At 49.5% G+C, this 26,290-nt stretch overlaps 1 protein-coding gene across 4 annotated transcripts in view; it reads left to right on the top strand.

Moving 5' to 3' along the window:
• The first annotated feature begins 323 nt into the window (after window positions 1-323).
• Window positions 324-26,290, top strand: part of COL13A1 (collagen type XIII alpha 1 chain) — a 92,075-nt gene continuing 66,108 nt past the window's right edge. For 3 of the 4 annotated variants that reach the window (XM_042790019.1, XM_042790032.1, XM_042790026.1), the window contains exons 1-2: window positions 324-1,219; window positions 8,874-8,943. In XM_042790019.1, coding sequence (XP_042645953.1) covers window positions 917-1,219; window positions 8,874-8,943 — 373 coding nt within the window. In that variant the 5' untranslated portion in view covers window positions 324-916. The remainder of the gene's footprint in view (window positions 1,220-8,873; window positions 8,944-26,290) is intronic. The other variant, XM_042790016.1, reaches the window with a different exon arrangement.

Consider the following 26,290-nt stretch of genomic DNA (forward strand, 5'->3'; position numbering starts at 1 on the left):
ATGTTTCCCTCTGGTTCTCACCCTGCCTGGCTGCTCTCCTCAAAACATCGGGGTCAAAATACCCCACCGCTGGTGCCTCAGGACTGCCCTAGGGTCTGCATGGGGTGACACGACAGCCCATTTGCACCATCTCGTAAAGTGCCCTTCGGCTGTGGGAAGGAAAGACAGACGTAGGCTGGTGTGAGCCCAGCCTCTGCTTTACAATCTCTTTCCTGCCGCTATAAATAACCTCAGCGAGAGTCACTTCAAAGGGAAGGGCTGGCGGCGGAGAGGTGGTTTGGGGACCGAGCGGGACAGGGGCGTCCCACTGCCCAATCCCACCCCGGCGCTTTGCATAAATAAATAAATCATGCAGCAAGGGAGAGGTGGAGAGAGAGGGCGAGCAGAGGAGGTTACTTTGGGAAGCCGCGCAGCTCGCTCATCCCAGCCCCGTAGTTTGGAGGGAGTGTGTCATGTTACAGGGCAGCCACGATCAGCCAGAGCACAACGTTGCCGGAGCAGCTGAGAATCACCTCTCTCTAATGGGGACTTTCATGTGTGAGCTCCTGGCCGGTCTGCGAAGGAACTGAAACTGGCAGCTTAGAAGGAAACAAAAAAACCTACCAGCGAACCAAAAGACTGAAACACAGAGGGAAAAAAAAAAAAAATCCTGATCAGATTTTTTTTTCCCCCTCCCACTCTTTGCTGCAGTTGGATCCTTTTTTCTGCACGCCTCTTATGTGCGTGTGGTTTGTTTTTATTTTTTAAAGACCCCCCCCATCCACTTTTGTCATTATTGCTGTTATTTGTCATTTGCTGGCACTGGGATCCCCTTGGACGCTCTTTTTCTATGCCTTCTGGATTGTGCTTCTCGGAGTAGGAGTGAGGCTTTATTTATTCTATTTATTTATTTATTGTTTCTCAGGACAGGGAGGGAATGTTGGAGGAGAAGAGCTGGAAAGGCGTCGGCGAAGCAGCTTTTGACAGGGGGTGCGTGGCTCCCCCCAGGACCGGTGATGGGGAGAGATGCTGCCGCCTCCCTCTCCTGCTGGGCTCGGGGCTGCCCGGCGTCTCCCTGCTCTCTCTGGTGCTGAGCCTCCTGCTGTACTTTCGGACCTCCGATCTGCAGTCCCGGGTGTCCCACTTGGAAGCAGACAGGCCCACACAGCTCCCTGCCTGGCTCTCAGCAGACCAAATGGAGACAGCTATTTTGGGAAGAGTTGACCAACTGCTTGATGAGGTCGGTGTCCTTTCATTTTGCATGTATAGTTTGCAGTACTATAGATTTTAGGCATATGCATGCGCTCATAGTCCCATTATCCGTTTTTTTTCCTCCCTTAAAAATGTATTTCTGCACAAGTGATGCTGCTAGGTTGAATTTCCCGTGTCTTCAGGTCCCTCCCACCTCTCAAACCTGCCTGGCGTTTGCTTCCCTCTGCCCCAGCCCATGCTGTGCCTGAAGCCCGGCACTTTGCAAAGGGGAAAACTTCAACCCTGGTCCTGTCAGGGAGAAAAGAGCCTCCAGCCCTCTCTGTTTGGTGGCTGGTGACATTGCCTGCTGAAAGAGTTAGAGCTAGAGGTTAAACCTGGGAATTCAGTGTGAGTTTGAGCCCCGGGAGAGGGACAGGCAAAGCATGCCACAGCTGGTGTGACTACGGGAGGAGGTAGCTGCAAACACACCAATGTTGTGGCGGGCTGGCTTTGCTGCAGTGCCAGCCCTGACCCCTTCCACGGCTCCTGGCTCAGGAAAGTGAGACACACTGGCACTGCCAGGATGGTTTCTGGTACTGCCAGCGCATCAGTACAGAGCATATGACTGTGCTATGCCCGCTTCAGCCCCATCCAAACTCCAGTGGAGCCAGCAGGCTCTTCCTCTGAGGAAGGGGGAGAGCTGCTGTTGAAGAAGCCTGAGCTTCAACAGGTCAATAAAGAGGGCCCAGAAGTGCAGATTTTTGTTGCTGACACCTTTTATTTTGCTGTGCTGATGCTGCTGGGGGCTGCCTGGGCTCCTCTGCCCTGGGCAGGATGAGTATCCTGCAGTATTCCTTGCCTCCCCGGAGCTTTGAAGTGGTTTTGATATGTGTCAGGGAGCAGATGGTGGCTCACGTCTCTGAAGTCTCCAGGCAGGTCCACACTGACCTGTTACTACAGCTCTAGGGGAGGCTCGGGGCTGTGTTTTAGGGCTGGAGCCATTTCTACCCACCTCTGTTTTTCTGTTTACTCCAGCCTTGGCTTGAGACAGGCTGGAGAGATCCCCGGGGCTATCCCAAAAACTGCTTGTGTCTGAAAAAATCTCCTGTGCTGCTTTTTGCCAAATGAGGCGAGGAATGGGATGATCAGAGTGGTGGCTATAGGGACCTGCCTTAGGGCAGCGCTGCCTGGCACCCAGGGGGACTTGGGGATCCCCTCCCACCCCCCCTCCCCCCGGCTTTCTAAGAGCAGTGAAGGTCTGTGGTGAGGAGTTTAAACCCACAGCTGACAGTCTCGGCTACCGTTTATGGGTCTTGTGGGAGCAGTCCCTGGATCAGCTGGGGTTTGCAGCTAAAAGCTGTGAACCTTGACTTAGCAAACACCGTATTTGCTGAGGGATGTGGCTTTAAGTGGCCTCTTTGGATGAGGAATAAGAGAGAGACAGGGTCCATGGGGCAATACCCCACAGCAAAAAGTTTTTGGGGAGGCAGAAGTGTTGCAAGTGGCTGGACCTGTGCCCTGCTGTCACACCCTTGCGCAGAGACTCCTTCCCTGCCCCTGGGCAAGGGGACAACGTGCAGTGGTCCCCTCTGCTACTGGCATGAGTCTCCTGGGAAGTCACAGTTTATCTCTACCAAGTGATTTGAGACGTGCCACAGGATGCCTCCTGGGACCGGTGCCTGGGGCCGGAGATCCCCCTGTGTCCTGCTGTCTCTGCTGGCCGCAGCACCTTTCCGCCTTTTTATAGCCCAGCTTAGAGAGGAAGCAGGGCTCTCACGATGTCCACATGCCCGGCAGCATCCCTGTTTTCTGAGCAGCCCCTCCTGAGCCCCCTGAGGGTGGCCCTACCCCCCCTCACAGGCAGCACGGGGAGCAGCCATGGAACAGGAACCCCATTGCCTGAGGGGCCAGCACTTGCTCCCAGGTACCGTCAGGGTTACCAGTTCCCTGCTGGGCCACAGCTTCAAAAATAGCTTGAAGAAAGATGCCAGAGCCTGTGGAGGAGCAGGGATGCCTGGTCCAGATCTCCTGTCCCCTTTACACCTGGGAAGGTCATCTGCCTGTGCAGGGAGGAGGCTTGTGCCCCCCGGGAGGAGACCCTCCCCAACTCCACAACCTGCTTCAGCTAAGCTCTGAAAAGAGCTGCTTCAGACCTCCACAACTCAGCCAGAGGTACTGACATGGGCCAAGTGGCTCAAGGTGCAGGGCGGGTGTCTGCTGAAGGACAGATGGTGGGGTGGCATATGGGGCTTCTGCTTAAGAAAGAAAACCAAATCCCTCCAGTCCTCCTTTTCATTAAGTCTGAAGTGGGGCTAAGTTGGATAGGTGTCCTGAACCGGCTGGTGAGGGACGAGGATGGTGAAAACTGAGAAAGATAAAGGGGAGCTGGGAAAGGATGGGAGAAGAAAAGTGAGGAAAGCAAGAGACTGGTCTGAGCCTGAGCATGAAGAGAGTGTGACTGGGGGTAGACAGGCTGTAGCCGGGCTTGCTGTGATGGACTTGAAAGTGGGATATTCATTCCCCCCTGCACAGACCCTTGCTGCCTCTCACTGCCACATCCTCAGTTTCCTGGTGTTTTCAACCTTAATGGGTTTCACAGCTGCCAGCTCAGTGTTATCCATCACAAAATAAAGTAGCAAAGCTTTAAAGAAACCCTGGCTTTGGAAAGAGCTGGACTGAGCCGGGCAGTGAGGTGGGAGGTGAGGGGACCCACAGGCACAGGAGCACATTTCTATCTCAGGTGGCTGTGAAGATTAGCTGGAGGGACATGAAAAAGCAAAGTCTGTGAGGGCTGATAGAGGAGCTCCAAGATTATGCTCAAAACCCATACTGCTCTGTGCTCCGAGCTGGAGCTCGTGGTGCCCTCCAGCCTGTATCGTGTTTGTGCCCAAGTGTGCTGCAGAGGTTCCCGAAGGTCCACGAGCAGCCTTGGGGACACCATAAGGATTGCACTGAAAAGTGCAAAATGCCAAAGTCCTGTTAGGTTCCCTTCTTCCAGACAAGCTAAAATAAAACAAACTGGCAGGGAGAGGAGCTGGGATGGTTTGGTTAAAATGTTAATTTTAAGGCAGCTGGTGGGGATGATTTCCTGGTCTTGGAGCCCAGTTTTGGAGTACCTGTGGCTGGCTGTGGCGGTGTTTCCATCTCGATTCAGGGTGAGCAAGGAGAGGGTGACAGATGCTTTCCCAGAAGCGGCTTGACCAGTGCTGCTTCACTAACTGCTATGTAAACCTCTGCCTGGTGTCAGTGAATACCAGAGAGGAGTTTCCTAGAAGGCAAAAATTGACTAAGTTTTCCCACAAAAGCTTCTGTGGGCCAGAAACAGGTAGTTCAGGAAGAGCTATAGCTCCCTGTAGGAATTCCTCTGCATTTATGGGATATCATAAAATCATATGAAGAGCACAAATAAACTCACTACTGGCATTTGCAGGAGAGGCAAAGATTTCCAAAGAAGAAAACAAGGTCCTTTTCTATGCTGGGTAACATTTGGTACTGTTTCATTTGCCAAAAGTTTGTCAGGGTGGAGAGCAGGATGGATTCAGTGCTGCTGCTAGGAAAAAAAACCCCAGAATTTGTGTGCTTGTAGAGTGTATGCGTGTGTAACACAACAGCAGGTATCCTGTAAAGCCTGGGGGAAGATCAGCTGCCCCTGTGCACTGTGATGAGTGCGCTCAGCCTTTCAGGGGCTTGTGCTGAAGGTATTTGTGGTGTCTTTAGTGATGCTGAAGGGATTCAGGGGCTGTGTCATGGATGGGGAGGGAGCATTGGTCCTCACTGCTTTCCCAATAGGCTCATTTCCCTGGGACTCTTTTTTTACTTATGCAAGCAAAGGAGGGACACCTGAAAACTCCGTTTCCCTCCTGACTTAAATGTCTTTTTTTCCATCATTTTCTTCAATGCCTCAAAGCACACTGCTCAATTCTGCTTCCCAGGGTCAGCAAGATTGCTCTAGAGATCCCTTGACTTGATCACTAGCTTAGTGTTTTCCATCCCAAAATCATGAGATTTTTTTTTCTTTTTTTCGCCCTTCCAATTTCTCTAGTAGCTAAGTCCTATCTCCTTTCAACTGCTTGCAATCCCTGAACCTAGATGGTGTTATTTCCAAGCCTTTCGCTCCAGCTGGGAGGGCTCATGGCTTGCTTTGCTCTATGCCACATGCTCCTGTGATTCCAGGAGCTGGGCCTTTAAGAAAAAACAGCGAAATTGGAGATAAAACAATAAGAGTTAACGAAACCACCCGCCCTTGAAATCCTCCTGATGGTTGTAATAGATTATCTATTTGAGACATGTTTCTTTTAGCTGTTGGAGATAGCGGTGGGAAATGATTTTGCCTCCCAGGGTGACTGTAACCAACTACGTCTGCTAATGAGCTATTAATCTGCCCCCTTTGAAGAAATGCCCTCTCTTTCACCTAATTTCAAGTGCCCATCCAAAATAAACAGGCACTTGCAGGGTTTAGGAGGCCACAGCCATGGTCCTTTAATGTCAGAAGAGGTCTGGCTTTCACTGCTCTGTCCACCCAAGCCAGCCCTGTCCTGTCATGCTAGTGGTGAGTTAAAACCCACGGGAAAAGCCTGTGCTGGCTTTATTGCCCGCTTCCAGCAAGTGTTTCAGCCTGGCCCTCCTGGCCTGGCCCTCTTGAAGACAGAGGGTTTTTCCCTTTCCTCTGTACTCAGTGATGTGTGATGGCTCCCTAAATACACAGAGGTGCACAGTCCCCACATCGGAGCTGGTCAGCTGTGTCCCCAGTGCTGGCAAAAGCTTTTTCAGCCTCTTCCTTGTGTGTAGGGGGAAGGTGCAGCCGTTATGTCACCAGAAAACATGAGAAGCCAGAGCAAGCAGGCTATGCTGACAAGTCAATCCTCTCTGTAAGAGGTGTTTTCAGCATTTCTGCCAGGGCAAGAGGTAGCCAGTTGCTGCTCTTATGTTTCATGCTCTAGGTGTCCTGCAGGTGAAAAAGTCAAACCCCAGATCCCAGAAAGGAAATCGCAAACTCGAGATTCCCAGAGACCGTGTTCTTTTATTTTTGCTTACACAAGTCAACCTTACCCTAAAATGGAATGGTTTTCTGTTTCCTGGGAATAAGTTTTCTCTTGGAAAGGCCAGTTTTAGAGGAAAGCCCTTTTTTTTTGCTTTCTTGAGCAAAGCTGTTTTCTTGTGTTTTACCAGGTGTTTTTTTGCACAGTGGTAATGAGGGAAGCAGAAAAGGCCAGGAATTCATTTTCTTTTGCCATCTCAACCCAAAGTTGAACTGAGGTCTCTAGAAGCCAAGGATTTTTTCTGTTGCAGTCAATGTTTGTTTAACAGATTGTGCAGGAAACTGAACTCCAGCGCTCCTAAATTCCTGGTAGGTTTTGCCTCCCACTGAAGGGGGGCAATCCCACGGCACCACTGCCCTTTGCACTCCCCAGGGATTTGCAGAGCTCCTGGGCTCCAGGGAAGGCACCACGGTGGCCAGGGATGGGGAAAATGCCCAATACTAGTGAGTTCCCAATGGCTGCACGGTACCCGTGCTCGGAGCTGTGCTCCAGCCCTGCCCAGCAGCACCCGCATCTCCCTCCCAAGGTTCTCCCATCCTATTTCAGTTGCCCCAGGTGTTTCCACTGTCCTGACCATGCAGATAAAGTTGTGGGGAAATGCTATCGCTCCTGTTCCTCTCCCTGTCATGCTCAAGTCCTGCTGGGTCATCACTTCCCTGATAAATCCAGTTATGCTGCTTCTCTCCTTGTGTGCCAGCAGAGCAACCCAGCCAAGGATTCTTGCAGCAAGGCCTAATTCTGCCATTCCCTGCACTGACCGTTCCCTCTTGGCCCCTGGGATGCCTCTGCACTTGGTGGGGCAGGGGTCTGTTGCATGTTTCCTTGCAGATTTCTGTCCTATACAGGGTCCTGTTGCAGGCAGGGTGTTCGGACCTTTGCTGGTTAGGAGATGACTTTCTGCTCCCGCTTGTGTGAACAATCACCCCTCCTCTGTGCTAAGCCTGATTCCCAAACATGGGAACCCCACCCAAATGTGGCACTCTTGTGTTCAGACATTTTGGTTGGCACATGTGTCGATGGAAATGGGAACGCATATGCCTACATACCAGTCTGCGTATCCAAATAGAGGCTCCACTGTCCTATTTGTGCCCATGTTTGACCATTAGCACAAAGTGTTCGATGCCAGGCAGCACTGCAGAGCAGAGCCATGCCATCTGGGGGTGGCAGCTAGATGGGAACATGCCCAAATGCAAAGATTCACACATCTCTGCTTTTAAACTGAGAAAGTAAACACAGATAACATGCTGTATGGGAACTGGCAATTCTCCTGTGAAACCCTCTCCTCACCCTGATATCAAATCAACTCACTATCAAAACATTTCAGTCTACCATGCAAAAAAAAAAAAAGAAAACCCTCTGAAAATATTCAATTTCTAGTCAGTCACAACAACCCTTACTGATTTTGACTTGCAATAAGGAAGACAGCCCTTTCAAAGTGAAACATGGAAGGGTTCCAGCCAGTTCTGCCTTCCTCCATCCCAAGTAGAAATATGTTGCTTTTATTTTTTCCCTCTCTTAAAGAAATTTTCTCCAAATTGATGTCTTCTTACAGGAAGGTGCTCACATGTGAAAATCAAGTAATTTCTGTATGATCCTGGGTATGGGCTTCTGTTGAGCCCAATATAAGGCTATTTCTTTTGAAATGTTGGCCCTGGTTGTGAAGTAGGTCAGACAGTCAGAAGGTGCAACTGGGATGAACAGTTGGGTTTGAGGGTTAGAAGGGAAGAGGGAGTGATGCCTTAGCACAGGCACCCTGGTAACTCAGTCCTCTCAAATCATCTCAAATCATTAACCAAGTATGGTTCACAGGCTTTAATGAATAACTTATTTGGATTGATTTGCATTTTCTTCACTAAATCACAGTTATTTTAATAAAGTCTATGAGGGGTGGTGTGGATTCTGTTCCTAAAGTGTATTTGGTCAGGACATGGGTCAATTTTAATGACATTTCCAGTGAGGGAAGATGGGATGGACTCTACTGCCCCTTTAAGAGATACACAGTTGGGGCCAGAGAGCAGGAGACTGATGTGCTGGAACCATTAGAAATCCTAACTCATTGGAAATTAACATTTTGATGTGATTCCACCTTCTGGAAGCTCTTGATAGGTTTTGTCTTGTTCTGCACATGGAGAAAAGTTAAGCTTCATGGCCTCTGAAGGTTTCAGGAAATGCCGTTGCTGTTTTCAGGCCACCTTCAGCTGCAATTTTTCAGTGGAACCCTTCTATCTGGCCTGGTGTCTCCATGAGCATAAGGAGTCTGCTGCAGGGGGGAAGAGTACCTGCTTCAGATCTCCATTTTTCATCCACTGTGTGGGTCTTCTGAGAAACATGGCTTTCTCATGAGGACACAGTCACCTCTTTATTTGCCACTGCTGGCTCTTGGTTTTGTAATGCCTGTCAGGAGGACCACATTTGGAGGCCATTACGAAACTCCCTCAGCCTGCTTCCAATCAAACCCCACATTTCTAGCTGAAGACTAGGAACTTTAATGCCTTTCTTCGTTCCCAAACTTTTCTGCTTTGTCTCTCCCACCTCTTCCCAAACTGTTCTGCTCTGTCTCTCCCATCTCTACTTGGGCAGCATCCCCCAGTCCCACTTTTCCAAGAAGCTGAGGCTTTGGTTTCAGTGGTATATATAATTTTGCTCTTTTTCCTCCCTTGACAGAAGTTAAAGTTCCACTTGCCAAGACATCGAGAAGTTCGAGAGACACACCAGCGATGCAACTGCCCAGCAGGTAGGGATCTGGAATGGCTAGCACTTCTGAAGGGCCTTTTTTGTCTACATCTTGTTGAAAGTTTTTTAATGACGTGTGGTATATGAATGCAAAGTTAGGCATATTTGTATAACAGTGTGCTTGAGGTATAGGAAATCAATATGGAGATGTGTGTAACAAGTCAGGTACATATGTAAATACTAACTCCACATATGACAGAAACAGTAGGAGAAGTGATAGACATCCAGGTAGACCTCTAGATAGTCAATAAAGAGAGATACAGCTAGAGGGCACATGTTCCCATTCAGTTTAGACATTAATTTTGAAGTTGGAGGTGCATCTTTCTTGGCTGATTTGAGAAGGTTTGAGACATGCAGGCTAGACCCAACACCAAAGCTGAACGGCTAAATTTTGGTGAGCCAAAGTGCCTCTGGGGTGAGAAGATTTGAATGCCTTGGTATTAGACAACTATCTGAGGCATTTTGCAGAATACCAGCCTTCTGTTAAAAGCGGACATTTATCAGGGAGTTGAATGAAGTGGTCACTCAAGGTCCTGCTCATATAACATACAGAAATATTATGGGATTGCTTAATTGCATTATGTTTTTAATCATGCTAATATCAAAAGGCTCTTTGAGACACATCTTCTGAAGTGGTTTCAATACAATAAGTGACAAATTGCTACGGAAAAACCATTTGTGAATGGCATTTCATTCCATTCCTATGAATCATTCAGCCTTCCTCATTGTCTTTTGATGCGTTTGACTGTGTAGAAAAAAATCGAGACGTGCCAGCTACCACTCACATACAAAGTCAAAGTTTTAGAAGAGTTTGAATGTGTATATACAAACTAAGTAGCTGAAATTCATCTTGAAAAGAAAGAGGCAGGGGAAGTTGTGTTCAGATGAGCATCTGAAAGCTGCATTTCCATTTTCTGTGGTTTATTCTTTGGTTTTCTTTGGTGCTCGATGTGTGAGGTGTTTGACAGTGTCTGGTGGTACACATATCAAAGTGTATTTAAGTCTGGGCAAGAGTGGGATAATGGTGGATGAAGGGGACTGTCTTTGCTGTAGGTAATGTTGTCTCGAAATCAATGTATTTAGACCCGTCTACAGACATAGGAGGTACAGTCTCTTGTCGGAATAAAATGGATTTGTAAGGTATCAGCTTATAAAAGCAAGAGGTAAATCTATACAGGTTTGTGATGGAAAAGAACTAAAGTCCAGGATCCAGACTTGTAGAGCATTGGAAAATGCCTGGTTTGACTAGTCCAGATCAGGACTGTTGGGCTTTCTTTTTAGTCCCCAAAAGAAACAGCAGGAACTATTTTGGTTTAGATTTAAAAGACAGTACAAAATGAAATGTCTTGTAAGTACCTCCTCTCCAATGATCAGATCAAAACTGAGTTCAACTGTTTTTAAATTTCAACTTTTTCACCGAAACTGAGTTCAACTGTTTTTAAATCTCAACTTTTTCACCGAAACTGAGTTCAACTGTTTTTAAATCTCAACCTTTTCCCTACTATGGGAACACAAATCATAGCACTACTCCATTTCCAAGTTCCTGCCTAGACTTGACATATAAATGCCATAAACCCACAGGAATTAATATCCTCCTGGTGTTTCTGAGCCAGCTTGGAGAAGGAAACTTAGAACTTGAGTGAAGAGCAGAGAGAAAAGAGATTCACTGATTTTTGAGGCCGTCTGAATGTGACTCCTTACACCACGTGTGTGAGAGATGAATTGCCCAAGTATTTCAGCATCAAGATCATAATACTTGGTTACAGATACTCACATCCCTTGTGAAGCCTTGTCAGCAGTCAGTGCTGGATTTGTCATAACTCTTAGGTACCTGCTCATTCCATTAAACTCATAATATTTCTGAAGGACAGCTTTGATTCAGGAGAATAATAATAACAAATGTCTCATTAAGGGTTCAGGCTTCGTTTTTACCTGTCAAACTTGCTTGTATTCATCAAATATCCTACACACACAGAAGTTATTTGTAAAAATTTCCCCTACCCTGCCAGGTAATCCATTGAGAGAAACGAAGCTATGGTCCAAAGCTGGTGTTGTGGCAGGTGAAATCTTGATTGGATTTGGGCAGTGCAGAAATGAAGGCACCTTCAGCCAGCCATTGTCTCATCTCAGACCCTTTGCTCCAGGGTGTTTCTCTTTGGTCTCCGAGCTGATGCAACACAGGCCACCTGAAAGCACTGTCATGCTGTTTCAACATGGTCTCTCTTCCTTTTCCCCAATGCCTTTTTTCCCCTTGTTTTTAAAATGCCCTAAGGACCAGACAACGTGACCCTTGTGGGAGACCAAGGTATTCAGAAGCACTGAGAAGCATCAAAATGTTGCAACACTTGGCACATACCCACTGCTTCTCACTGGCCCACTCCACTGCCTATAAACACATCATGTTCCTCACAAAAAAAAAAAAAAATGTTTATCAGAAATGACATTTGAATTAATCCCTAGATGTGAGCCAGGTCCATGCATGGTAAAAAAACAGGGAAAAGGGAAGACAAGTTCCTTTGCTGACCTGTTCAGTACAGATGTGGAGGTGCCAGTCAGGGTCACCCATTGCCATAGAAGAGCTTCAGGACGACAGGGGGTTGTGAATGTAAATAGTTTGGAAAAGCTGGGAATAGGGGAACAAGAAGACTGTGAAGTGTGTGACTGTGCTGCAGCTATCTGAGCGTGCGTGATAAGGACGGTAGGAATAACACGGTCAGGAAAACAGTGTGGCTGTATTTATATGTAAAAATATAAGTTTCCTTCGTCGGGGAAGCTGCTACTTCAGATCACTTGGGCTGGGACTGGGTGTGACTACTTGTGAGTGAGCTGTCGCTCCTCGGCAATGTGTTTTTTGAGCTCAGAGGTTGCAATGGGCTTCTTCAGCAGCATCTCAGTGGGGAGGACACAAGTCCCAAGGTTAGCACAACCTTCCTGGGTAATTAATGACTCAGTTCCCTTCATCTGACAGAGAATGTGCGTGATTCCTTCTGTCCCCACCATCTGCCAGACTGATCTGGGACAAATTTGTACAGGTTGGGAAAGGGTCCTGAAGCCTCAATGGCAGCAATGACTGTACCCAGCTATTCACCACCTCCAGACCCTGTGCCAGGCTGAGGCCAAGTGTGGATAGGAGGCTCAGCACAGGTTTTGATCTGAGGTCATTGCGTGCTAGGATGAGACTCGGGGAGTTTTTATGGGGGCTGAGCAGATGTTGGTGAGACCATTGGTCTGATTTCTAGGAGCGATCCTTCCTTTGTGACTTCTGCTCAGATGAGGGAAATGTTTCTTTTTTTTTTGTATGGGATGTGGATGTGGCTGAGAGCTTGGGAGAGCAACCTGAGGCTGAAGGATCCTCTCAGGGCCAGCTGACCTCCCTTGATTGCTGCCACATAATAACAAAATGTTGCAAGGGAAAAGCACTGTGTTTAAGGTTGACAGGGTGAAACCCTAAACTTTCCTGGTCTAATCCAGACCCAGTTTCAGATCCAGACCCTGTCTGCCTGGACAGTCTCAAACAGCCAGGGATTACCACCAAAACCCCCTCCCACAGCCTTCCTGATGGAGGTGGGCGCTTGTGTATTTTATATACTGTGGCTCTCTTTATTAGAACTTTCCCATCTTCCTCTCTTCAGCTCCTATTTTCACAGTCCCCATGTGGCTGTTTTTCACTCTGCTGGCTCTCTGCTTCAATATCCCTTAACAAAAAAAAAAAAAAAAAAAAAAAAAAAAGAAGGCTGGCTCCTTTCCCTCTGCCCCCGCGATGCTTGTTTTGGTCTGGTTTCTCCTTGCGCCGGTTGGGAACCCTCAGCGCTGGAGGCGGTCAGCCGTGTGAGCAGGGAATCGGCTCGGAGGGATGCTGAATGGCTTTTCCATGCCTCCCCGTGGCAGCACTCGGGGGCAGAGGAGGGAGCTGGGCTGCGGGAGGAGGCAGCTCCGGCCCCATGGGCTCCTGGGGACCGGGATGGGCGGTCAGAGGGAGGTTGCACAACCCCACCACAAACCAGTGTGCCTTCTGCTCTTACAGGAGCTTTGAGTCTGGTGTGGGGCAGCTGCAAGGATTTTAGCAGTGGCCAGGAACTGGGGTCCTCTTGGGTATGTCTTAGCTTTCCAAGGGAATGTCCCCTGGGCATTTCTTATACAAAATCTCACCCACGTCCCCTGTCTGCCCCAGCCTGCGGTGCACGGAAAGCTGCTTGGTCACTCTCTTCAGCTCTGATTGACCTTACAGAAATACCAGTTGAAGCTGAGACAACTCAAAAATGTTGCTGCCATTTCCCTTCTCGCAGGGTGGCCCATGACAGCAAAGGTGCAGCGGTGACCCCAGATGCACCCCGGGGCTGTGGGCCACATGGTGTGCACATTTGATCCAGGCATCTTGCTCGCCCCCCTTGGGTGCACCCGTCCTGTGCCGGCTGGACCCCTCGGCATGGCAGCAGCAAGAAGCGGCGCGGGGCTGCAGCGGGGCTTTGTCTCCCACCCAGGATGTGTCACCCAGAGGCGGCAGGCCCAGCTGGCAGGAGGCGGCAGGATTTCCCACGTCCTGACCCCTGCCTGGCCACACAGGCAGTCGGCAGAGGGAAGAAATGTCAGGAAGGGCAGGACCCGGCCTGGCGGACAAGGGGGTGGAGGGGCTGGCTGCAGCGGGGGCAGACCCCTGGGCAGCGCAGGCTGAGCCCTGGGCAGGATATTGCATCCAAGCAATGGATGCATCCATTTCTCCCTTGGGATTCTTATCTCCTCCCCAAACGCCCCTGGGGAGGGGAGCCAAAAAGGGAGTTACTGCTCCAATCCTGCCCGCTCACCCCCACCCCCCAGCTCGGCCAGGGTGCTCTGCCTCTTCTCAGGTTGTTTTCACGGCTTTTATGTTTTCCTGCTGTCATTTTTAATAGGATCTTTTTTTTTGCTTGCTGGGACTGCTCGGACAGATCTGAGCGCTCCCGTGGGATTAAAAGCCTGAACACAGTGGTGAGCCCTGAGAGGTGGAGAAGGTGTTTGGGATGCCTGGCGTGGGGGTGTGGAAAGGTCACCCTGGCTATTTAAATGCTGGCAGCCACGAGCCGTGTCGGTGGTCCTGGCTCAGAGCCGCAAGTAACGTGAGGTGGGAGTGTACAACGAAACACCCACACTGTGGCCCTACTGTCAGGAGGTGCGTTGAACTAGTTGAAATGCTACGGTTTTGTGTCTGACCCCTTTTCAGGACGATAAGTCAGCATGGGTTTATATGCTGACTATGCAAAAGGTGTCTTCTGCTTTAAAAGTGTCTAAACGCAGCTTTTTGACAACCTCTAGCCAAAAAATCCGAAGAAGGGACATTTGTCTCAAGCAGTCACTCCTGGCCAAAAGCTCTGAGCTTTTTGAATTGCTTTTTTTCCCTTGAATGCACTGGCTGGCCGGAGAGCCGAGCTCCGGAGGGAGCGGGGCCGGGGCTGCCGCGGACAGGCATCCGGCACCACCGCAGCCAGAGCAGCACGTTGCTGTGTCAGAAAATGTGATTTGCTGGCACGGCATCCCCATGGCACGGCACATCTGGAAGGAAAATTGCAGCATAATCATTGCTTAAATACTTCTCCTCCTTTTTTCCCCCCTTTATAGGAAATCTCCCTGGGAATTCTATTCCCTGAAATTTAAGTATGTTCCCCCATCTACATTTTTGGGCTCTCCAGAGTATACACACACTTCAGCCTCGAAGGTTGCTCATGCGCCCTGGCCCAATGGCTGTATTTTGGGTTAGGGTTTGTTTGGTTTAGACATACTGTTGTTTCATTTGTTTTGAAGATGCAAACCACACAATGAATTCCACAGATTCTGTGAGCAGTTATGAATAGATGGGGATGAACAATTCGGGGAAAAAAAACAAACAAACAGTTTGTTTGGTCGCTTAACTCTCTCTCTCTCTCAACACATAGGCAGCTGTGCTTTTACGCAACTGCCTGTAGCAACTGGAGGAGTCACCTTCACCTTGGCTTTTGTCACCTGGAAGTTGCCACATACGTGGCTGAGGGATGGTAAGAAGGAGCAAGGATGCTCCTTATATGCCTAAGCATCAACTCATCTGGCTTAGGCTGCATTTGGGATTTAGACTGACTTTATTAAGGAGTATTTAATTGATTTTAATGAACCTGCTGTTGTTGCCACAGTGCAGACTAGGAGGGCTCGTGTAAGCCATTAATACAGCTGCGAGCGCCGCCCGGGCTGCAAAATGGCTGGAGGGCTAGCACATCCTTATGGTGCCACCATGCTGATAGAGTTAGGAAGGCAAAAACCTCTCCCTTTCACTCTTCATCCAAAATATGGCTAGAAGCAGTCAATGAGTTAAAAAGGGAGGGTGCTGAGGCACAAAGATGGGCACAAGTGCTCTGGCCTGTTTATTTACACCCTCTGCTTGTTTGTATAATTCCCCTTGCCATGTTCAGGCCTGTCTCCTAGACGCCCCAGGGCTCTTCTCTTTGTCCTCTTATGTGCTTTCTTCTTTTAAACTTTTGAGCTTCTTTTATTTTCAACTGGTTGAAAGGTAGAAGGAAATTCCCCCAAACACACAGAATTACTGTGGGTCTTTTTCTCTGGAGGCTGACCTCTCCCCAGAGGTGCAAAGGGGTGAACGTATGAGTCCTGGTGGCACAAGCATTTACTTTAATGATACTTGTAGATTATATCCCAAATGTTTTATCCCAGCCCTTGGATAATCCTTGACTGGTCCGTACGGCCACCCTCCATCCCAAACCAGGGATAAACTGTCCTCTTCCCCAGACAAAAGGGGTGGAGAGAAAGATATCGGGGATTAAATGCGTGGGAAAGACACAGGTTTTGGAGGGAGGAATGGTTGCGCAGCACTGCACAGGAGCACATCCCCGCCGCGGCGGGCTCCGGCCCGAAGCACGGATTGATGCAGGAGTAAAACATCGTGGCTGTGCCGATCCGTACCCGGTAACGGTCCCACGGTGACCTTTGCCGTCCCTGCCAGGCCGCATCCAAATAACAGGTCCGGTGGTGAACGGCACCCCGCACGCAGACTGGGGCCTGACAGGTTGCTTGTGGGGCGCCGGGGACACATGTCGAGGGTTGCAGCAGGGAGCTTCTGCATATTTGACGGGTTTGTGTACAGATGTTTGGTAGAAGTGTTTACACCATTGCGTGCCTGCGCTTACAATGTATATGGTACATATGGGCATAAATCAGCGCCTTGACAAAGCAAGGCAAAAACATCCCAGCTGGCTGGGGAAACCCGAAGAGCACATTGCGCTGCTACTGTACGGCGACGGCTTTGATTCAGCGTGAGCACGCTACCGGGGTGGAGGATTTTTCCCAGGCCTGGGCTGTGTGCACATGGCCGGGCTGGTTTGCGTCAGCTGCTGACGCACGTCCGGGCCTCGCGACGTGGGTCTCGCGTGTGCTGCCCATCCTGGCAGCTTTGCGGCGGCCGGAGGAATGAGGGCGAGTCGTGCCGGCCGCCAGGCTCGGCGGCGGGGCACAGTGCCTGGCGGCATCCAAGCCCCTTGCGCAAAGCATGGGCGCCCGCCAGCCGACGAAGAGCACCAAAAATACCCAGGACAGGGCCAAGGGAGATGTTGCAGGCGCCAAGTGGCTCGCTCCGAAGCTGTTTGCAAGGGGACTTTGCTCCGGCGCTGTTAGGCAATGGGGAGGTAAAAAGCAGGCTGCTGGCCCGGCTGGTGCCAGGGATGGCTCTGTTTGGCGTCCCTGCGGTGGGGCAGAGAGCGGGGTTTCGCAGCAGGGCTGCAGGGGCCCAGGAGGAGCGCTCCTCTCTGGAGCATTGGGTTTCAATGTGGTGATACCCGATTCCCTCTCGGCTCTTCCGGGCATCCGCCCGCGCCTTCGCCCCGGCTGGTGGGTACCAAAGGCCAGGCTGATCCCTCGGTGCCCAAAGGGTGTCCCAGGGCGCGGATCAACAGGAAGAGCGGAGGGGCGGCTTTCCTCCCCCTGGATCGCCTTTCAGCCCCCGTGCCAGGCTGGGGCCACAGGTACAGCTCGTGGGACAGGGAGAGAAGCAGCGGTTTAAAAAGGAGAGGTTGCATCATGCGGGGCTGGGCAGCTTCGGGAGGCAGAAACCTCATCTGTTAAACACATACCGCCCGCCTCCCCTTCCCCCCAACACCCCCCCCCCCTCCCCCCGCCAGGGAACATTCAATCCTCTCTTTGATGGACGTCCAAGAAAATACTTCTTCCACATCCTAAACTTGTTAGCACCAGTTAATCATCTTAACCTTCTTCCCCTCCGAACACACACTCCAATGCGTTTCCCATCGCTGGCAGCCATTAAAGACGTAGCAACGCTTTTTGCGTTGGCCTTAGCAGGCAAGTATACAGCCATTAATTATTAAACATCCCGGCTGTCTCCCAGGTGGGAGAGCAGAAACCCACGTCTCATGCTGAAACCGCTTCAAAGTGTGACTGTCCAGTGGGTTGCTTTGAGGGTGGGTGCCCTTGATGAAGCTCTCCCCTTCCAGGAGCTGGCCCGGGTCTGTGCCCCTCTGTGCACTGCCTCTTTGACATTCATAAGCATTGTGAAATGTAAGCCCTGGAGAATATTTGCCTGCATTAGAGCAATGCTCCGACGCATCCCAGATTACTGTTGCAAAATGCCAGCGGCATGACAATTGGAGGGTTGGAGAGATGTGCTCACGTGGGGGGTCTGTGCCGTGCAGCCGGTGAGGGGAAGGGGCTGTGGCGTGATGCCCACTAACTGGGCATCTCCATTTTATCTGGCTGTTTCTCCCCCTTCCTATCTGGAAACCCTCTTGTTGCCCGTCTTTGCACGTCTTTGCTGTGCTTCCCCCCAAATAAGGTTGTGTTTCAGATAGGAGAAAGCCGACTCCTTGAAGCATCCATCCCCTCTGTGGTGCCCATGACTCTGGTGGGGTGGTGATGTGCCCTTTGATGCCATCTACCTCTTGTACCTATGGGTTTTGGAGGCAGCCCGCTTGCATAGCCTCCCTGGACCAAATCACCCCCTCGCTCCTCAAACAAGGGCCGGGGTGATTCCTGCTCTGCTCGCTCATCCTGTTCCAACCTGGCTGCCGAGGCTTGGTGTCTGTTTCTTCCTCATGCGATGTCTTGAGGACGAGCAGCATCACAGCCGGACTGTGCAAGCAGGAGGTAATTAAATCAGCGTATTCCCCAGGGGGGCAGCTGATTAACAGCACATTTTCCCCACGCCGGGGGGCTGAGACACACACGGGCAGTATCAATCCATCGCTTGCCTCACTCCTTTCCCTTAGGATGTCTGGTTTTTTCTTTTTTCTTTTTTTTCTTTCTTTTTTTTTTTTTTTTCTTTCAAAGAGAAGATGAAGATTATATCGGCCGAACTGGAATCTGAACTGACAGAGCTTTGTGCGAGGGACGTGTTTATTATGATTTGGTATTGCTCCGGGCAGCGTGTGCGCTGCGCTGGGGACCACCCAGCGATCCCATCCACACCAGGCTCTCCTTGCTGTGTGGCTCAACCAGCAGCAGGTAGAGGACCTCAGGGCTGTGGGCCATGCTTTGCCTTTGGGAAGGGGTCTCTCTGAGGCCAAACCCGGTACCGGGACGTGGTGCTGGGTGGAAATGGCCAGACCCCAGTGGCTGCTCTTTGCTTGTCCTCCTGCTCTATCATCAGCTGCTGCTGTCCAAGGGAGGAGATGTTGCTGGAGGCGATGGCAGCTGCTGGGAGTTGTGTGTTGGCCTCTTCCCTAACAGAGCTGAAGCACACAATGGGTTGGGATTTTTTTTTTTTTCCTTTTTTTTTTTTTTTTTTATTTAGTTTTTAAATATTAGCTCCTTGTTAGAGGGATTTTGGCAGCAAAGAGGGAGCAGTTATGTCTCCCAAAACAGCAGCCATTGCCTGCACATTAACTCCCCCTTAAGCCCTACTATATACAAGTGCAACACACATGAAAGAGGGGTTGAAACCCCAAAAGCACCCCACAGAGCTTATGGGTCTGTGGCACAGCCCTGCCTGGCCACAGCGAGGGAGCCACTTCTTGGCCCTCTGCTCACCAGGGAGCAATGTACCCAGCCCTGACCTGTCCAAAACTCAGGGAGAAGCTGTGGTATTGTGAGGCTGTTTAGTATATCCCCTGTGCAATATGATTTAACATGGACTTAAAAACAGAAGGAAGGGAGAGGGGGAAAGAAGTGTATTTTTTTGAAAGTCATAGCCTTGTGTTTCTTAGTTTGCCCCTAATTCCTGTATGTGGTGATCTCTTCCTTTTGGATTACCTGTGTGCTTACAGCAAAGGTGTTTTTTTTTCTAGGGAAACAGGAGGACATGGGAGTTATTTGGTGAGGTTGTGAATAGGTCTCTCCCTGAATTTCAAAGCCATCCTGGATAGATCCCTATTCTCTGCTTTTGCATTAACTTAATGGGCAGGGGTCCTGGAGTTCCTTGGGACAGTGATGGGAAGTGGCTCTCAGGTCCTTTAGGATGGGAAGCTACAAACATGTGACTCTTGGATCGAGGGCTGGTGCGGGGCATGCACTGTCCCTGGCCCCGCGTGGTTTGGCATGCATTCAGCTATTGCTGCCTCCTCCACATGGGTTTTTCCACGTGCCTTTCCCATGCAGCAAACGGCTGCAGACCTCAGCCCTTGTTCCTCCTCTTTGCTCTTTTTTATTTCCTAAAACAGCAAGGGCTTGCTGTTTTGGTAGAACCTGGGGCTCTTTAGCAGTGGCTGAAGAGCCCCAACAATTTTTTTGCCAGGTGTGTGTCCCTGCAGCGCATATTCGCCACTCATCCCATGTACTTTGGAGAAGCTTTTCTCTAAATATGATGCCCTTTTCCCCTCGTGCCCTCAGGGCCTTTCTTTTTGGCTGGGAGGAAGAGCTTCAGAGTAACTAGTTTCTAAACTTGATTGGTTTTCTTCCAAGTTATTTTTTCTCTGCTCCAGGGGGCAGAGGAAAATATCTCTTTCCCATCTTCATTGTGCTCTCTTTTCTTCTTGAGATTGTCATGGCATCTTTCACTGACTTAAAAAATAATGACCTGTATGCTTAAATAAGAAAAATCTTTCAGTCTTAAACAAGATGGAGGTCTTGTCAGAGTTTAGCTAACTTATTCATTGAATCAAATTTGCCACAGTGAGGAGAGAATACAGGTGCTTTCCAGACCGCGCTCAACAGGGAGGCAGCAGTTGGTTGGGGTTATTTTTTGCCTTTCCAGTCCGATGGCTCTCTCTATAGTGTGTCCTGTGCAAAGCATCTGGTCTGGGCACCGAAGGCGACAGGGGAGGGATCTGCACACTCAGTTCATTCTAGGTAAGGAAAGCCATGAATCCTTTTATCCCTGTTAGCCAACACAGGTTGTCTCCATATGTGCATGCTGCCCCAGCCTGGCTCCTACCGGGCAGAGCCCCGCGCGGGGGTAGCCAAGCTAAGCAAATCTCTCAGAGTTCGAGACATGCTAAGAAAGCATCAGCTAGATTTGGATGAATGAATGAATACTCTCCTCTTCCTGTGCAATAAAACATGCTGAGCAAACCCACTTGGGCTCAGAAACCCCATCACATTTTTCCTTTTAAAAGGACTAGCATTAGCCCTGCTCTCTTCCACATGCTCTGTTTAGAAACAAGGCAGCGCATCAGGAAAGAGCCTGAAGGAAGAATTTATGGTGTCTCTAATTAGTCAGTTTGTTCCATCCTTGAAGGAGAGGATAACGAGCGACAGGGATGCATTGCCGGCCTCTGGAGGAAGAGCACTGTGGCTAGGCTTATGTCCAACTGCTGATAGGGTAATTAGTGGTAACTGGGAGCTATCAATCATCTCGGGTGGAAAAATGTCTCGGTTAAAGGAAAGACCCTCCCAAACATTTTCATAACTCAAAAGGGTGTGAGACAGGGTCTGGAAGACAGTACTGGCAGTCCGTGAGGTATTTGAGGAAGGAGTCTATTAAAAGATAAATAAAACACAATGGTCTTTTGTTCCTCCCCGGGTAGGTGACAGAATTTGCTGTTATAAAAGTTGCAAAGTATTTTGGAAGGAGGAAGGAAGAAGAAAAGAGTTAGCAGATGGAAAAGAGGGAAGAATAATAAGAATTAGGGGGGGAAAAAAAGTAACAGTGCACTAGATACTAAAATCGGCTGCTAATTAAAGAATTATATGGGAAGAAAATGCACCTATGCAATTTGACAAGTGAGTAAAAAGTATCATTTGCATTTTAAATGCATGATCAGAGAATTTATTTAAAAAATTATCATCTACAGTAAGTTCCAACTCTCTACTTTCCCACACAACCATGTTATGAGACAGATTGTCATTTTCTGCAGGAAGTAAAAATGCTGTGGATTTTGTTTTTCACTTTACCCAACCATGATTTATTTTGGCCAATTTTTCCCTATGGTTCCTTCCTAATTCTGCAGCTCTCTGAGGAATAGGACTTGTGCAGGGCCTGACCGAGTGCTGAAGAAGCGGTCAGCTCCTCGATGGAGGAATGTCAGACTTCTGAATAACCAGACACATTTTTCAAAACGGTTTGAATCTCCAGGGCTTTCAGACACCACCTTCTGTATTCCTGGCATGGAATAGGATGTGTTAGAGGATGTAGGGTGGCACTTGCAGAAAGACTATCAAACATCTACTCTGCCAAGAGTTGGGTTTTGTTGGAGTGGTAGCTTGTTGCATTGGCATGTGTGTCTTCAGACTAAGAGTTGCGAGGTGCTTGTGGAAGTGTCCAGGTGTTTGAGAAGGACTTCAAAAACACAGAAGGAGCTGAAGAATTAGTGGGGTAGTGCCCCTGGAAAGCAAGAGCTGGGGAAGAAGTTGAGGAGACTCAGCAGTCTGGCAGGAAAACTCTGTTAAAGGCATCAGCTGAAACGCTCCCAACACAATGGAGTTATAGGAAGGGATCAACTAAAGAAAATCATATACTCCTCAGCAAGCTGAAATTCAAGGCAGAAGAAGAATAAAGCTGGAGGGATTTAAAATTAATGGGGATGCAAGATGAAAATCTGAAAGCCTAGGGTGAGGTGGGACTATCAAGGACAGCAAGAAAATGCTGAAGTTCATTGTGAGTGAGAAGGAGACCTTCCTCCTCACTCAGGCATGAGAGCCAGTCACACCAGACAGCGAGGACACCAGCTTCTTAGAGAAAGTCTGCAAGAAGTCTCTGAGCTTTTGAGGTCTCACGGAGGGCAGGAGACATTTCAGAAGATAAGGGCAAGGCAGAAGTGGTGACAGGGAGGAACTCAGCTTCCCTCTGTGATTAAGACCCTGCGGATAAGGTAAATAGGCACCATGTCTTCTGCCTTCATCAAGTTGTCTGCTACTGACTCGTGCAGCGAGCTGGAGAGCAGGTTGCTATTTGAGAACTACACTTCAAGAGGCAAACGGGCTGCTGAGGGGAAGCAATAAGAATGACCAGAGGTTCAGAAAACATGGTCTCTTCAGAAAGACCGGAAGAATTAGGTTTTGTTTAGTCTAAAGACAAGAGAAGACTGAGGGGAACGGGACAGCCGACTTCAAACACATAAAAGGTAACCGCAAAAAAGAGAGAAATGAAAAAAGCTGTTCTTTGAGTTTGCTGTGTATCGGAGGTCATTGTCTGACTTAAACAATAACACTGGAAATTTTGGGTAGTCTCTAAGAAAGATAATAAATAAGGCCTTATGAGTCAGGGCATGGATATTGCCTGGACCGGATCATTAGGGAAGAGCGCAGTGTCTCCATCCCCAGAGGACAGCAACAGGTTAGAGAAATATGTCCCAAATGGGCTAGGTAGAGACTTTTTTTTCCTTTGGTTGCTTTGAAGATGTTCCCGCCTTGATTTCGTGTCCCTCTCATTCCCCAGGAATCCTTTAATCTCTGTTTGGTTTGCTCAGGGGAGGCAGAAGGGGAAGAGAAAGGGGATAGTCAAGAGCAGCGGTTTTCAGCTGGCAGTTTGCACGAGCCGGAGGGCACGCCGGCTCTTTGGCAGAAGGTGGCGGAGCAGAGTGAGCCTGCCACCACCCGGTTACAATTTACTATCCAGGGGTCTGCACCACTACTGTAAAAACCCCGAGGGGCCCTCCAGATCCGAAGCGTTAAAACCCACTGGGCGAGCAGACCCCAAGGGCCTTTCCCAGCCCTGTTTTCTCTGCTTTCTGCAGTGCTAAGTGCTTCAGCATGGCAGGGACAAATGCGATTGTTTGCTGCTTGGAAAGGGCTTGCTGACCCATGGATGCCTGCCCGAAATGAGCATTGTTCTACCCAGTGTTGGCCATCCCAGCATCTCTCCCCCGGCGGTGCTGGAGGTGCTGTGTTTGTCCTGGGTGCAGCCAGCGCCGTGTGGGCCATCTGCTCTTGGCCCTTTCCTGCCCTTTGTTTTCACAAGGGGTTCTCCCAAATGTTTGTCAGAATATTTCTGTTTGTTTATTGCTAAACCCTCCTCTTTGAGCACTTTAATCTGCCTAATGGGTTTGCTGCGGTTACACCAACAGCCCGGATTTTCCTCGTCAGGTTCTTCTGGCTCTGGAGGCCAACTGGTTCCTGTCGTCCTTATAGACCCTTCTTGCAACAAGCGGATGCTTGGAGATGCAGTTGGCATCTGTGGCTTAACTCCACTATCAGACCCTCTCTTTTATTTTTGAGGCTGCTGCTTAATCGTGTCCATTTTTCTGTGAGTCTCTACCTCGTTGTTTGCTTTCGGCATGGCTTCTCGTGGACTTCTCCTCTTGGTGCAGTGCTTGAGGCCTTCTCCTTGGCAGGGGCTGGTGGTGATGGTGCACTGGGGTGCTCAGAGTGCCTGAGCAGTGACTTTTATCCTCAACAGCTGCTGATATTAACTGCCGAGTCTCGGTGATGTCATGGGTTTGATTTCGGAGGCGAGCTTGAGTGACTGGCATAAGCTGGTGCCTCAGCTTAGCGTTGGTCACATTTTTTGGCAGTGAAATCCCGATAGCCTTTTCACTGTCCAACATTTCTGCGCTCCTTTGAAGATCCTCTCGCCGCTCTGCAAGGGTGTAGCAGGGAGGGGGATGTTTTGGGGACAGAGGGGGCTGGCCTTTGCAAGGGGCTCCTGTTCTCTGGAGGGAGTCATACACTCAGATTGCCTGCTACTGCTGACAATACCAGAAGCAAAATTTCTGGAGGGTGTGCTTTGGGTAATCACTGTTGTTTAAAATTTTTCTTATTATTTTGAAGATTGCTGTTGTCTTTAATTTCCCCTACAACTAATATTATTGAATTATGGCAAGGCACATGCCACTTCTGCCTTTTCGTTTGCAGCTCTCTTGAGTTAATGCTCCCTCCACCTCCCCTCGTATCATTTGTCCCCTGATGGAGGTAGGGAAGGTGTCTCTAAAAGACTGAGTACCCTGGATCTGTTGTGTGAAAACTGCAGCACAGCCTGTTTTCAAAGAAGGCCAAACATGCCAGCTGGGCTCCATGCACCCAAGTGGGGTCTGCCTGCTCCAAAATGGGGTTATGATATGCTGAACACCCGTGGAGCCGCGAACAAGGGGATCCCTACTACCCCGGGTAAGGTCGTGCTTGGGCTGCTGACATTTTGATCAGCATTTCATAGCTAATTGCCTGGCCACAGCTACCTTGTTTTCAATTAACATAGTCCTGAATGTCAGGAAGTAACTGTATCTCTCTAACTTGCTAGAGCTGCCTTCTGAGTCTGTGAAATGGCTGGATTTCCTCACAGGGGTGGATTACATGTTTACATCTCCCCTTCTGCCGGAGTGTGTAGTGAGGATGACCCAAGGAAGCAACAATAACATCTTTATGTTCCCTCTCTGTCCTCCTCATCTTGTGTATGCTATAGAGCAGAAAAAAAATCCCACACGTGTGAACATTTGGAGCAGGCTCGAAGACACCCACATTGCGGACACTGGACTGCCTGAATCCAAGAAGTTTGAAAAAAAAAAAAAAAAACTAAGCCACAGCATTTGAGAGCCTTTTAAGAACGGACACTTTTCCAGATGTCAGGAAATGCCCTTAAATGGACGGGATCATTTCAATGATCCTATCAGTCCAGAGAGCACTGCTGCCTCCGAAGCTGAAGGCTATCTCTGCCATCAGCAGAGGGTCTCACACCACACTGACCTGCTCTAATACTGTCCAGCTTTTAAGATCTGATATTCTGGGAGATGGGACTTTCCAGATTAGGATAAATATGATCCACTTACAAAACTAAACATCCCCTCTTCTGAGCCCGAAGAGGCTACAGTGTGGAGGGTGGCTTTTTATCTTTTTGTGTGGGTGAGGGGAAAGGGGTCATTGCAGTTTTGTTTTAGATAGTCCCTGGCTGAGCGGGCCACGGGGAAGGAAAAGTGAGCAGAGGGCTCTGTGGCATGTCCCTGCTGTTCATCACAGGCGTGCCCCCTCTATATTTGCAATAAGGTGGATTCATTCTCTCTGCAAACCATGGCTGCTCATTTGCTCACTTGGGCTACAGGAAAGGCAGAGCTTCTTTAAGGAAAGTCTCTATCTGCATAAAAGCCAGAGCAGCTGAGAAGGGACAGTGCAGATGGTGCTCATTTCCAGAGGCCATATGTTTGAAGGGACCCTGGGTACCCCCACAAGAATTCTTTGTTTTCTCAATGTTCATTTTCAAAGGTGCTCTGGAGGTCTCCTCTTTGCAGGAGACCGCTGCTTCCTCCCACTTGTCCACTCCCAACACGTTTGCTCCATCCCATCCTCTGTCCCCCGCTGCTTGACAAGCCCCGCAGCTGGATAAACAGCGATCGCAGTCACTTACAGCCCTCCAGTGCCTTTCAGCGAGACGCCAGCATGGAGAAATGCTTCCTGAGCTGCTTGTCGTGGGCAGATGGTTGTGCTGGAGCCCACATGCCAGCACCAGCATCGCTCTGGTCCTGGCAAGATCAGGTTCAAAACACACAGGATCTGGAGGTGCTAATTACAGATGTGGGCTCCCTTTTCTGCACAAGGCTGAGGAATTTGGTGATCGGGGAGTTCTGGGTCTGCCTTCTGACTGGGCTTAGCTATGAAATGGGCTTAGAAATGTTCAGAGTAGCTTTGATCCCTGTTCTTTTGTCTTCTTGTCCCTTGTCTGCTGGCTGCTTATGGAAAGGGGCTCTAGCTCGTCTCCCAAACATCACTCACCCCAATGAGCCTGCTGTAAACATGAGAGAGGAAGAAGCCCCATAGGTGCGATTTGCACTTGTGGCTGTCAAGGTTGTTGGCTCTTGGTTGTTTGCAGAGCTCTTTGGAGTTCACCACCATCAAGACTTGGCCCACCAGGGGACAACCAGGCCTCTTTCTACACAGCTGCCCCAGCTTGCCTGGTACTGGAGGAGCCGGGGAGCACGGGGGGCAACACGCAGTGGTGTCGCGGTGACTCTGTTGCAATTCACATCGGTTTCATGAAGGGTCCCGTGCAGCCTGGTCAAATTGTAGGTTTGCTCCCTTGGATT

This window comes from Tyto alba, unplaced genomic scaffold (assembly GCF_018691265.1).
Source record: "Tyto alba isolate M040663 unplaced genomic scaffold, T.alba_DEE_v4.0 Super-Scaffold_1, whole genome shotgun sequence".
Taxonomy (NCBI): domain Eukaryota; kingdom Metazoa; phylum Chordata; class Aves; order Strigiformes; family Tytonidae; genus Tyto; species Tyto alba.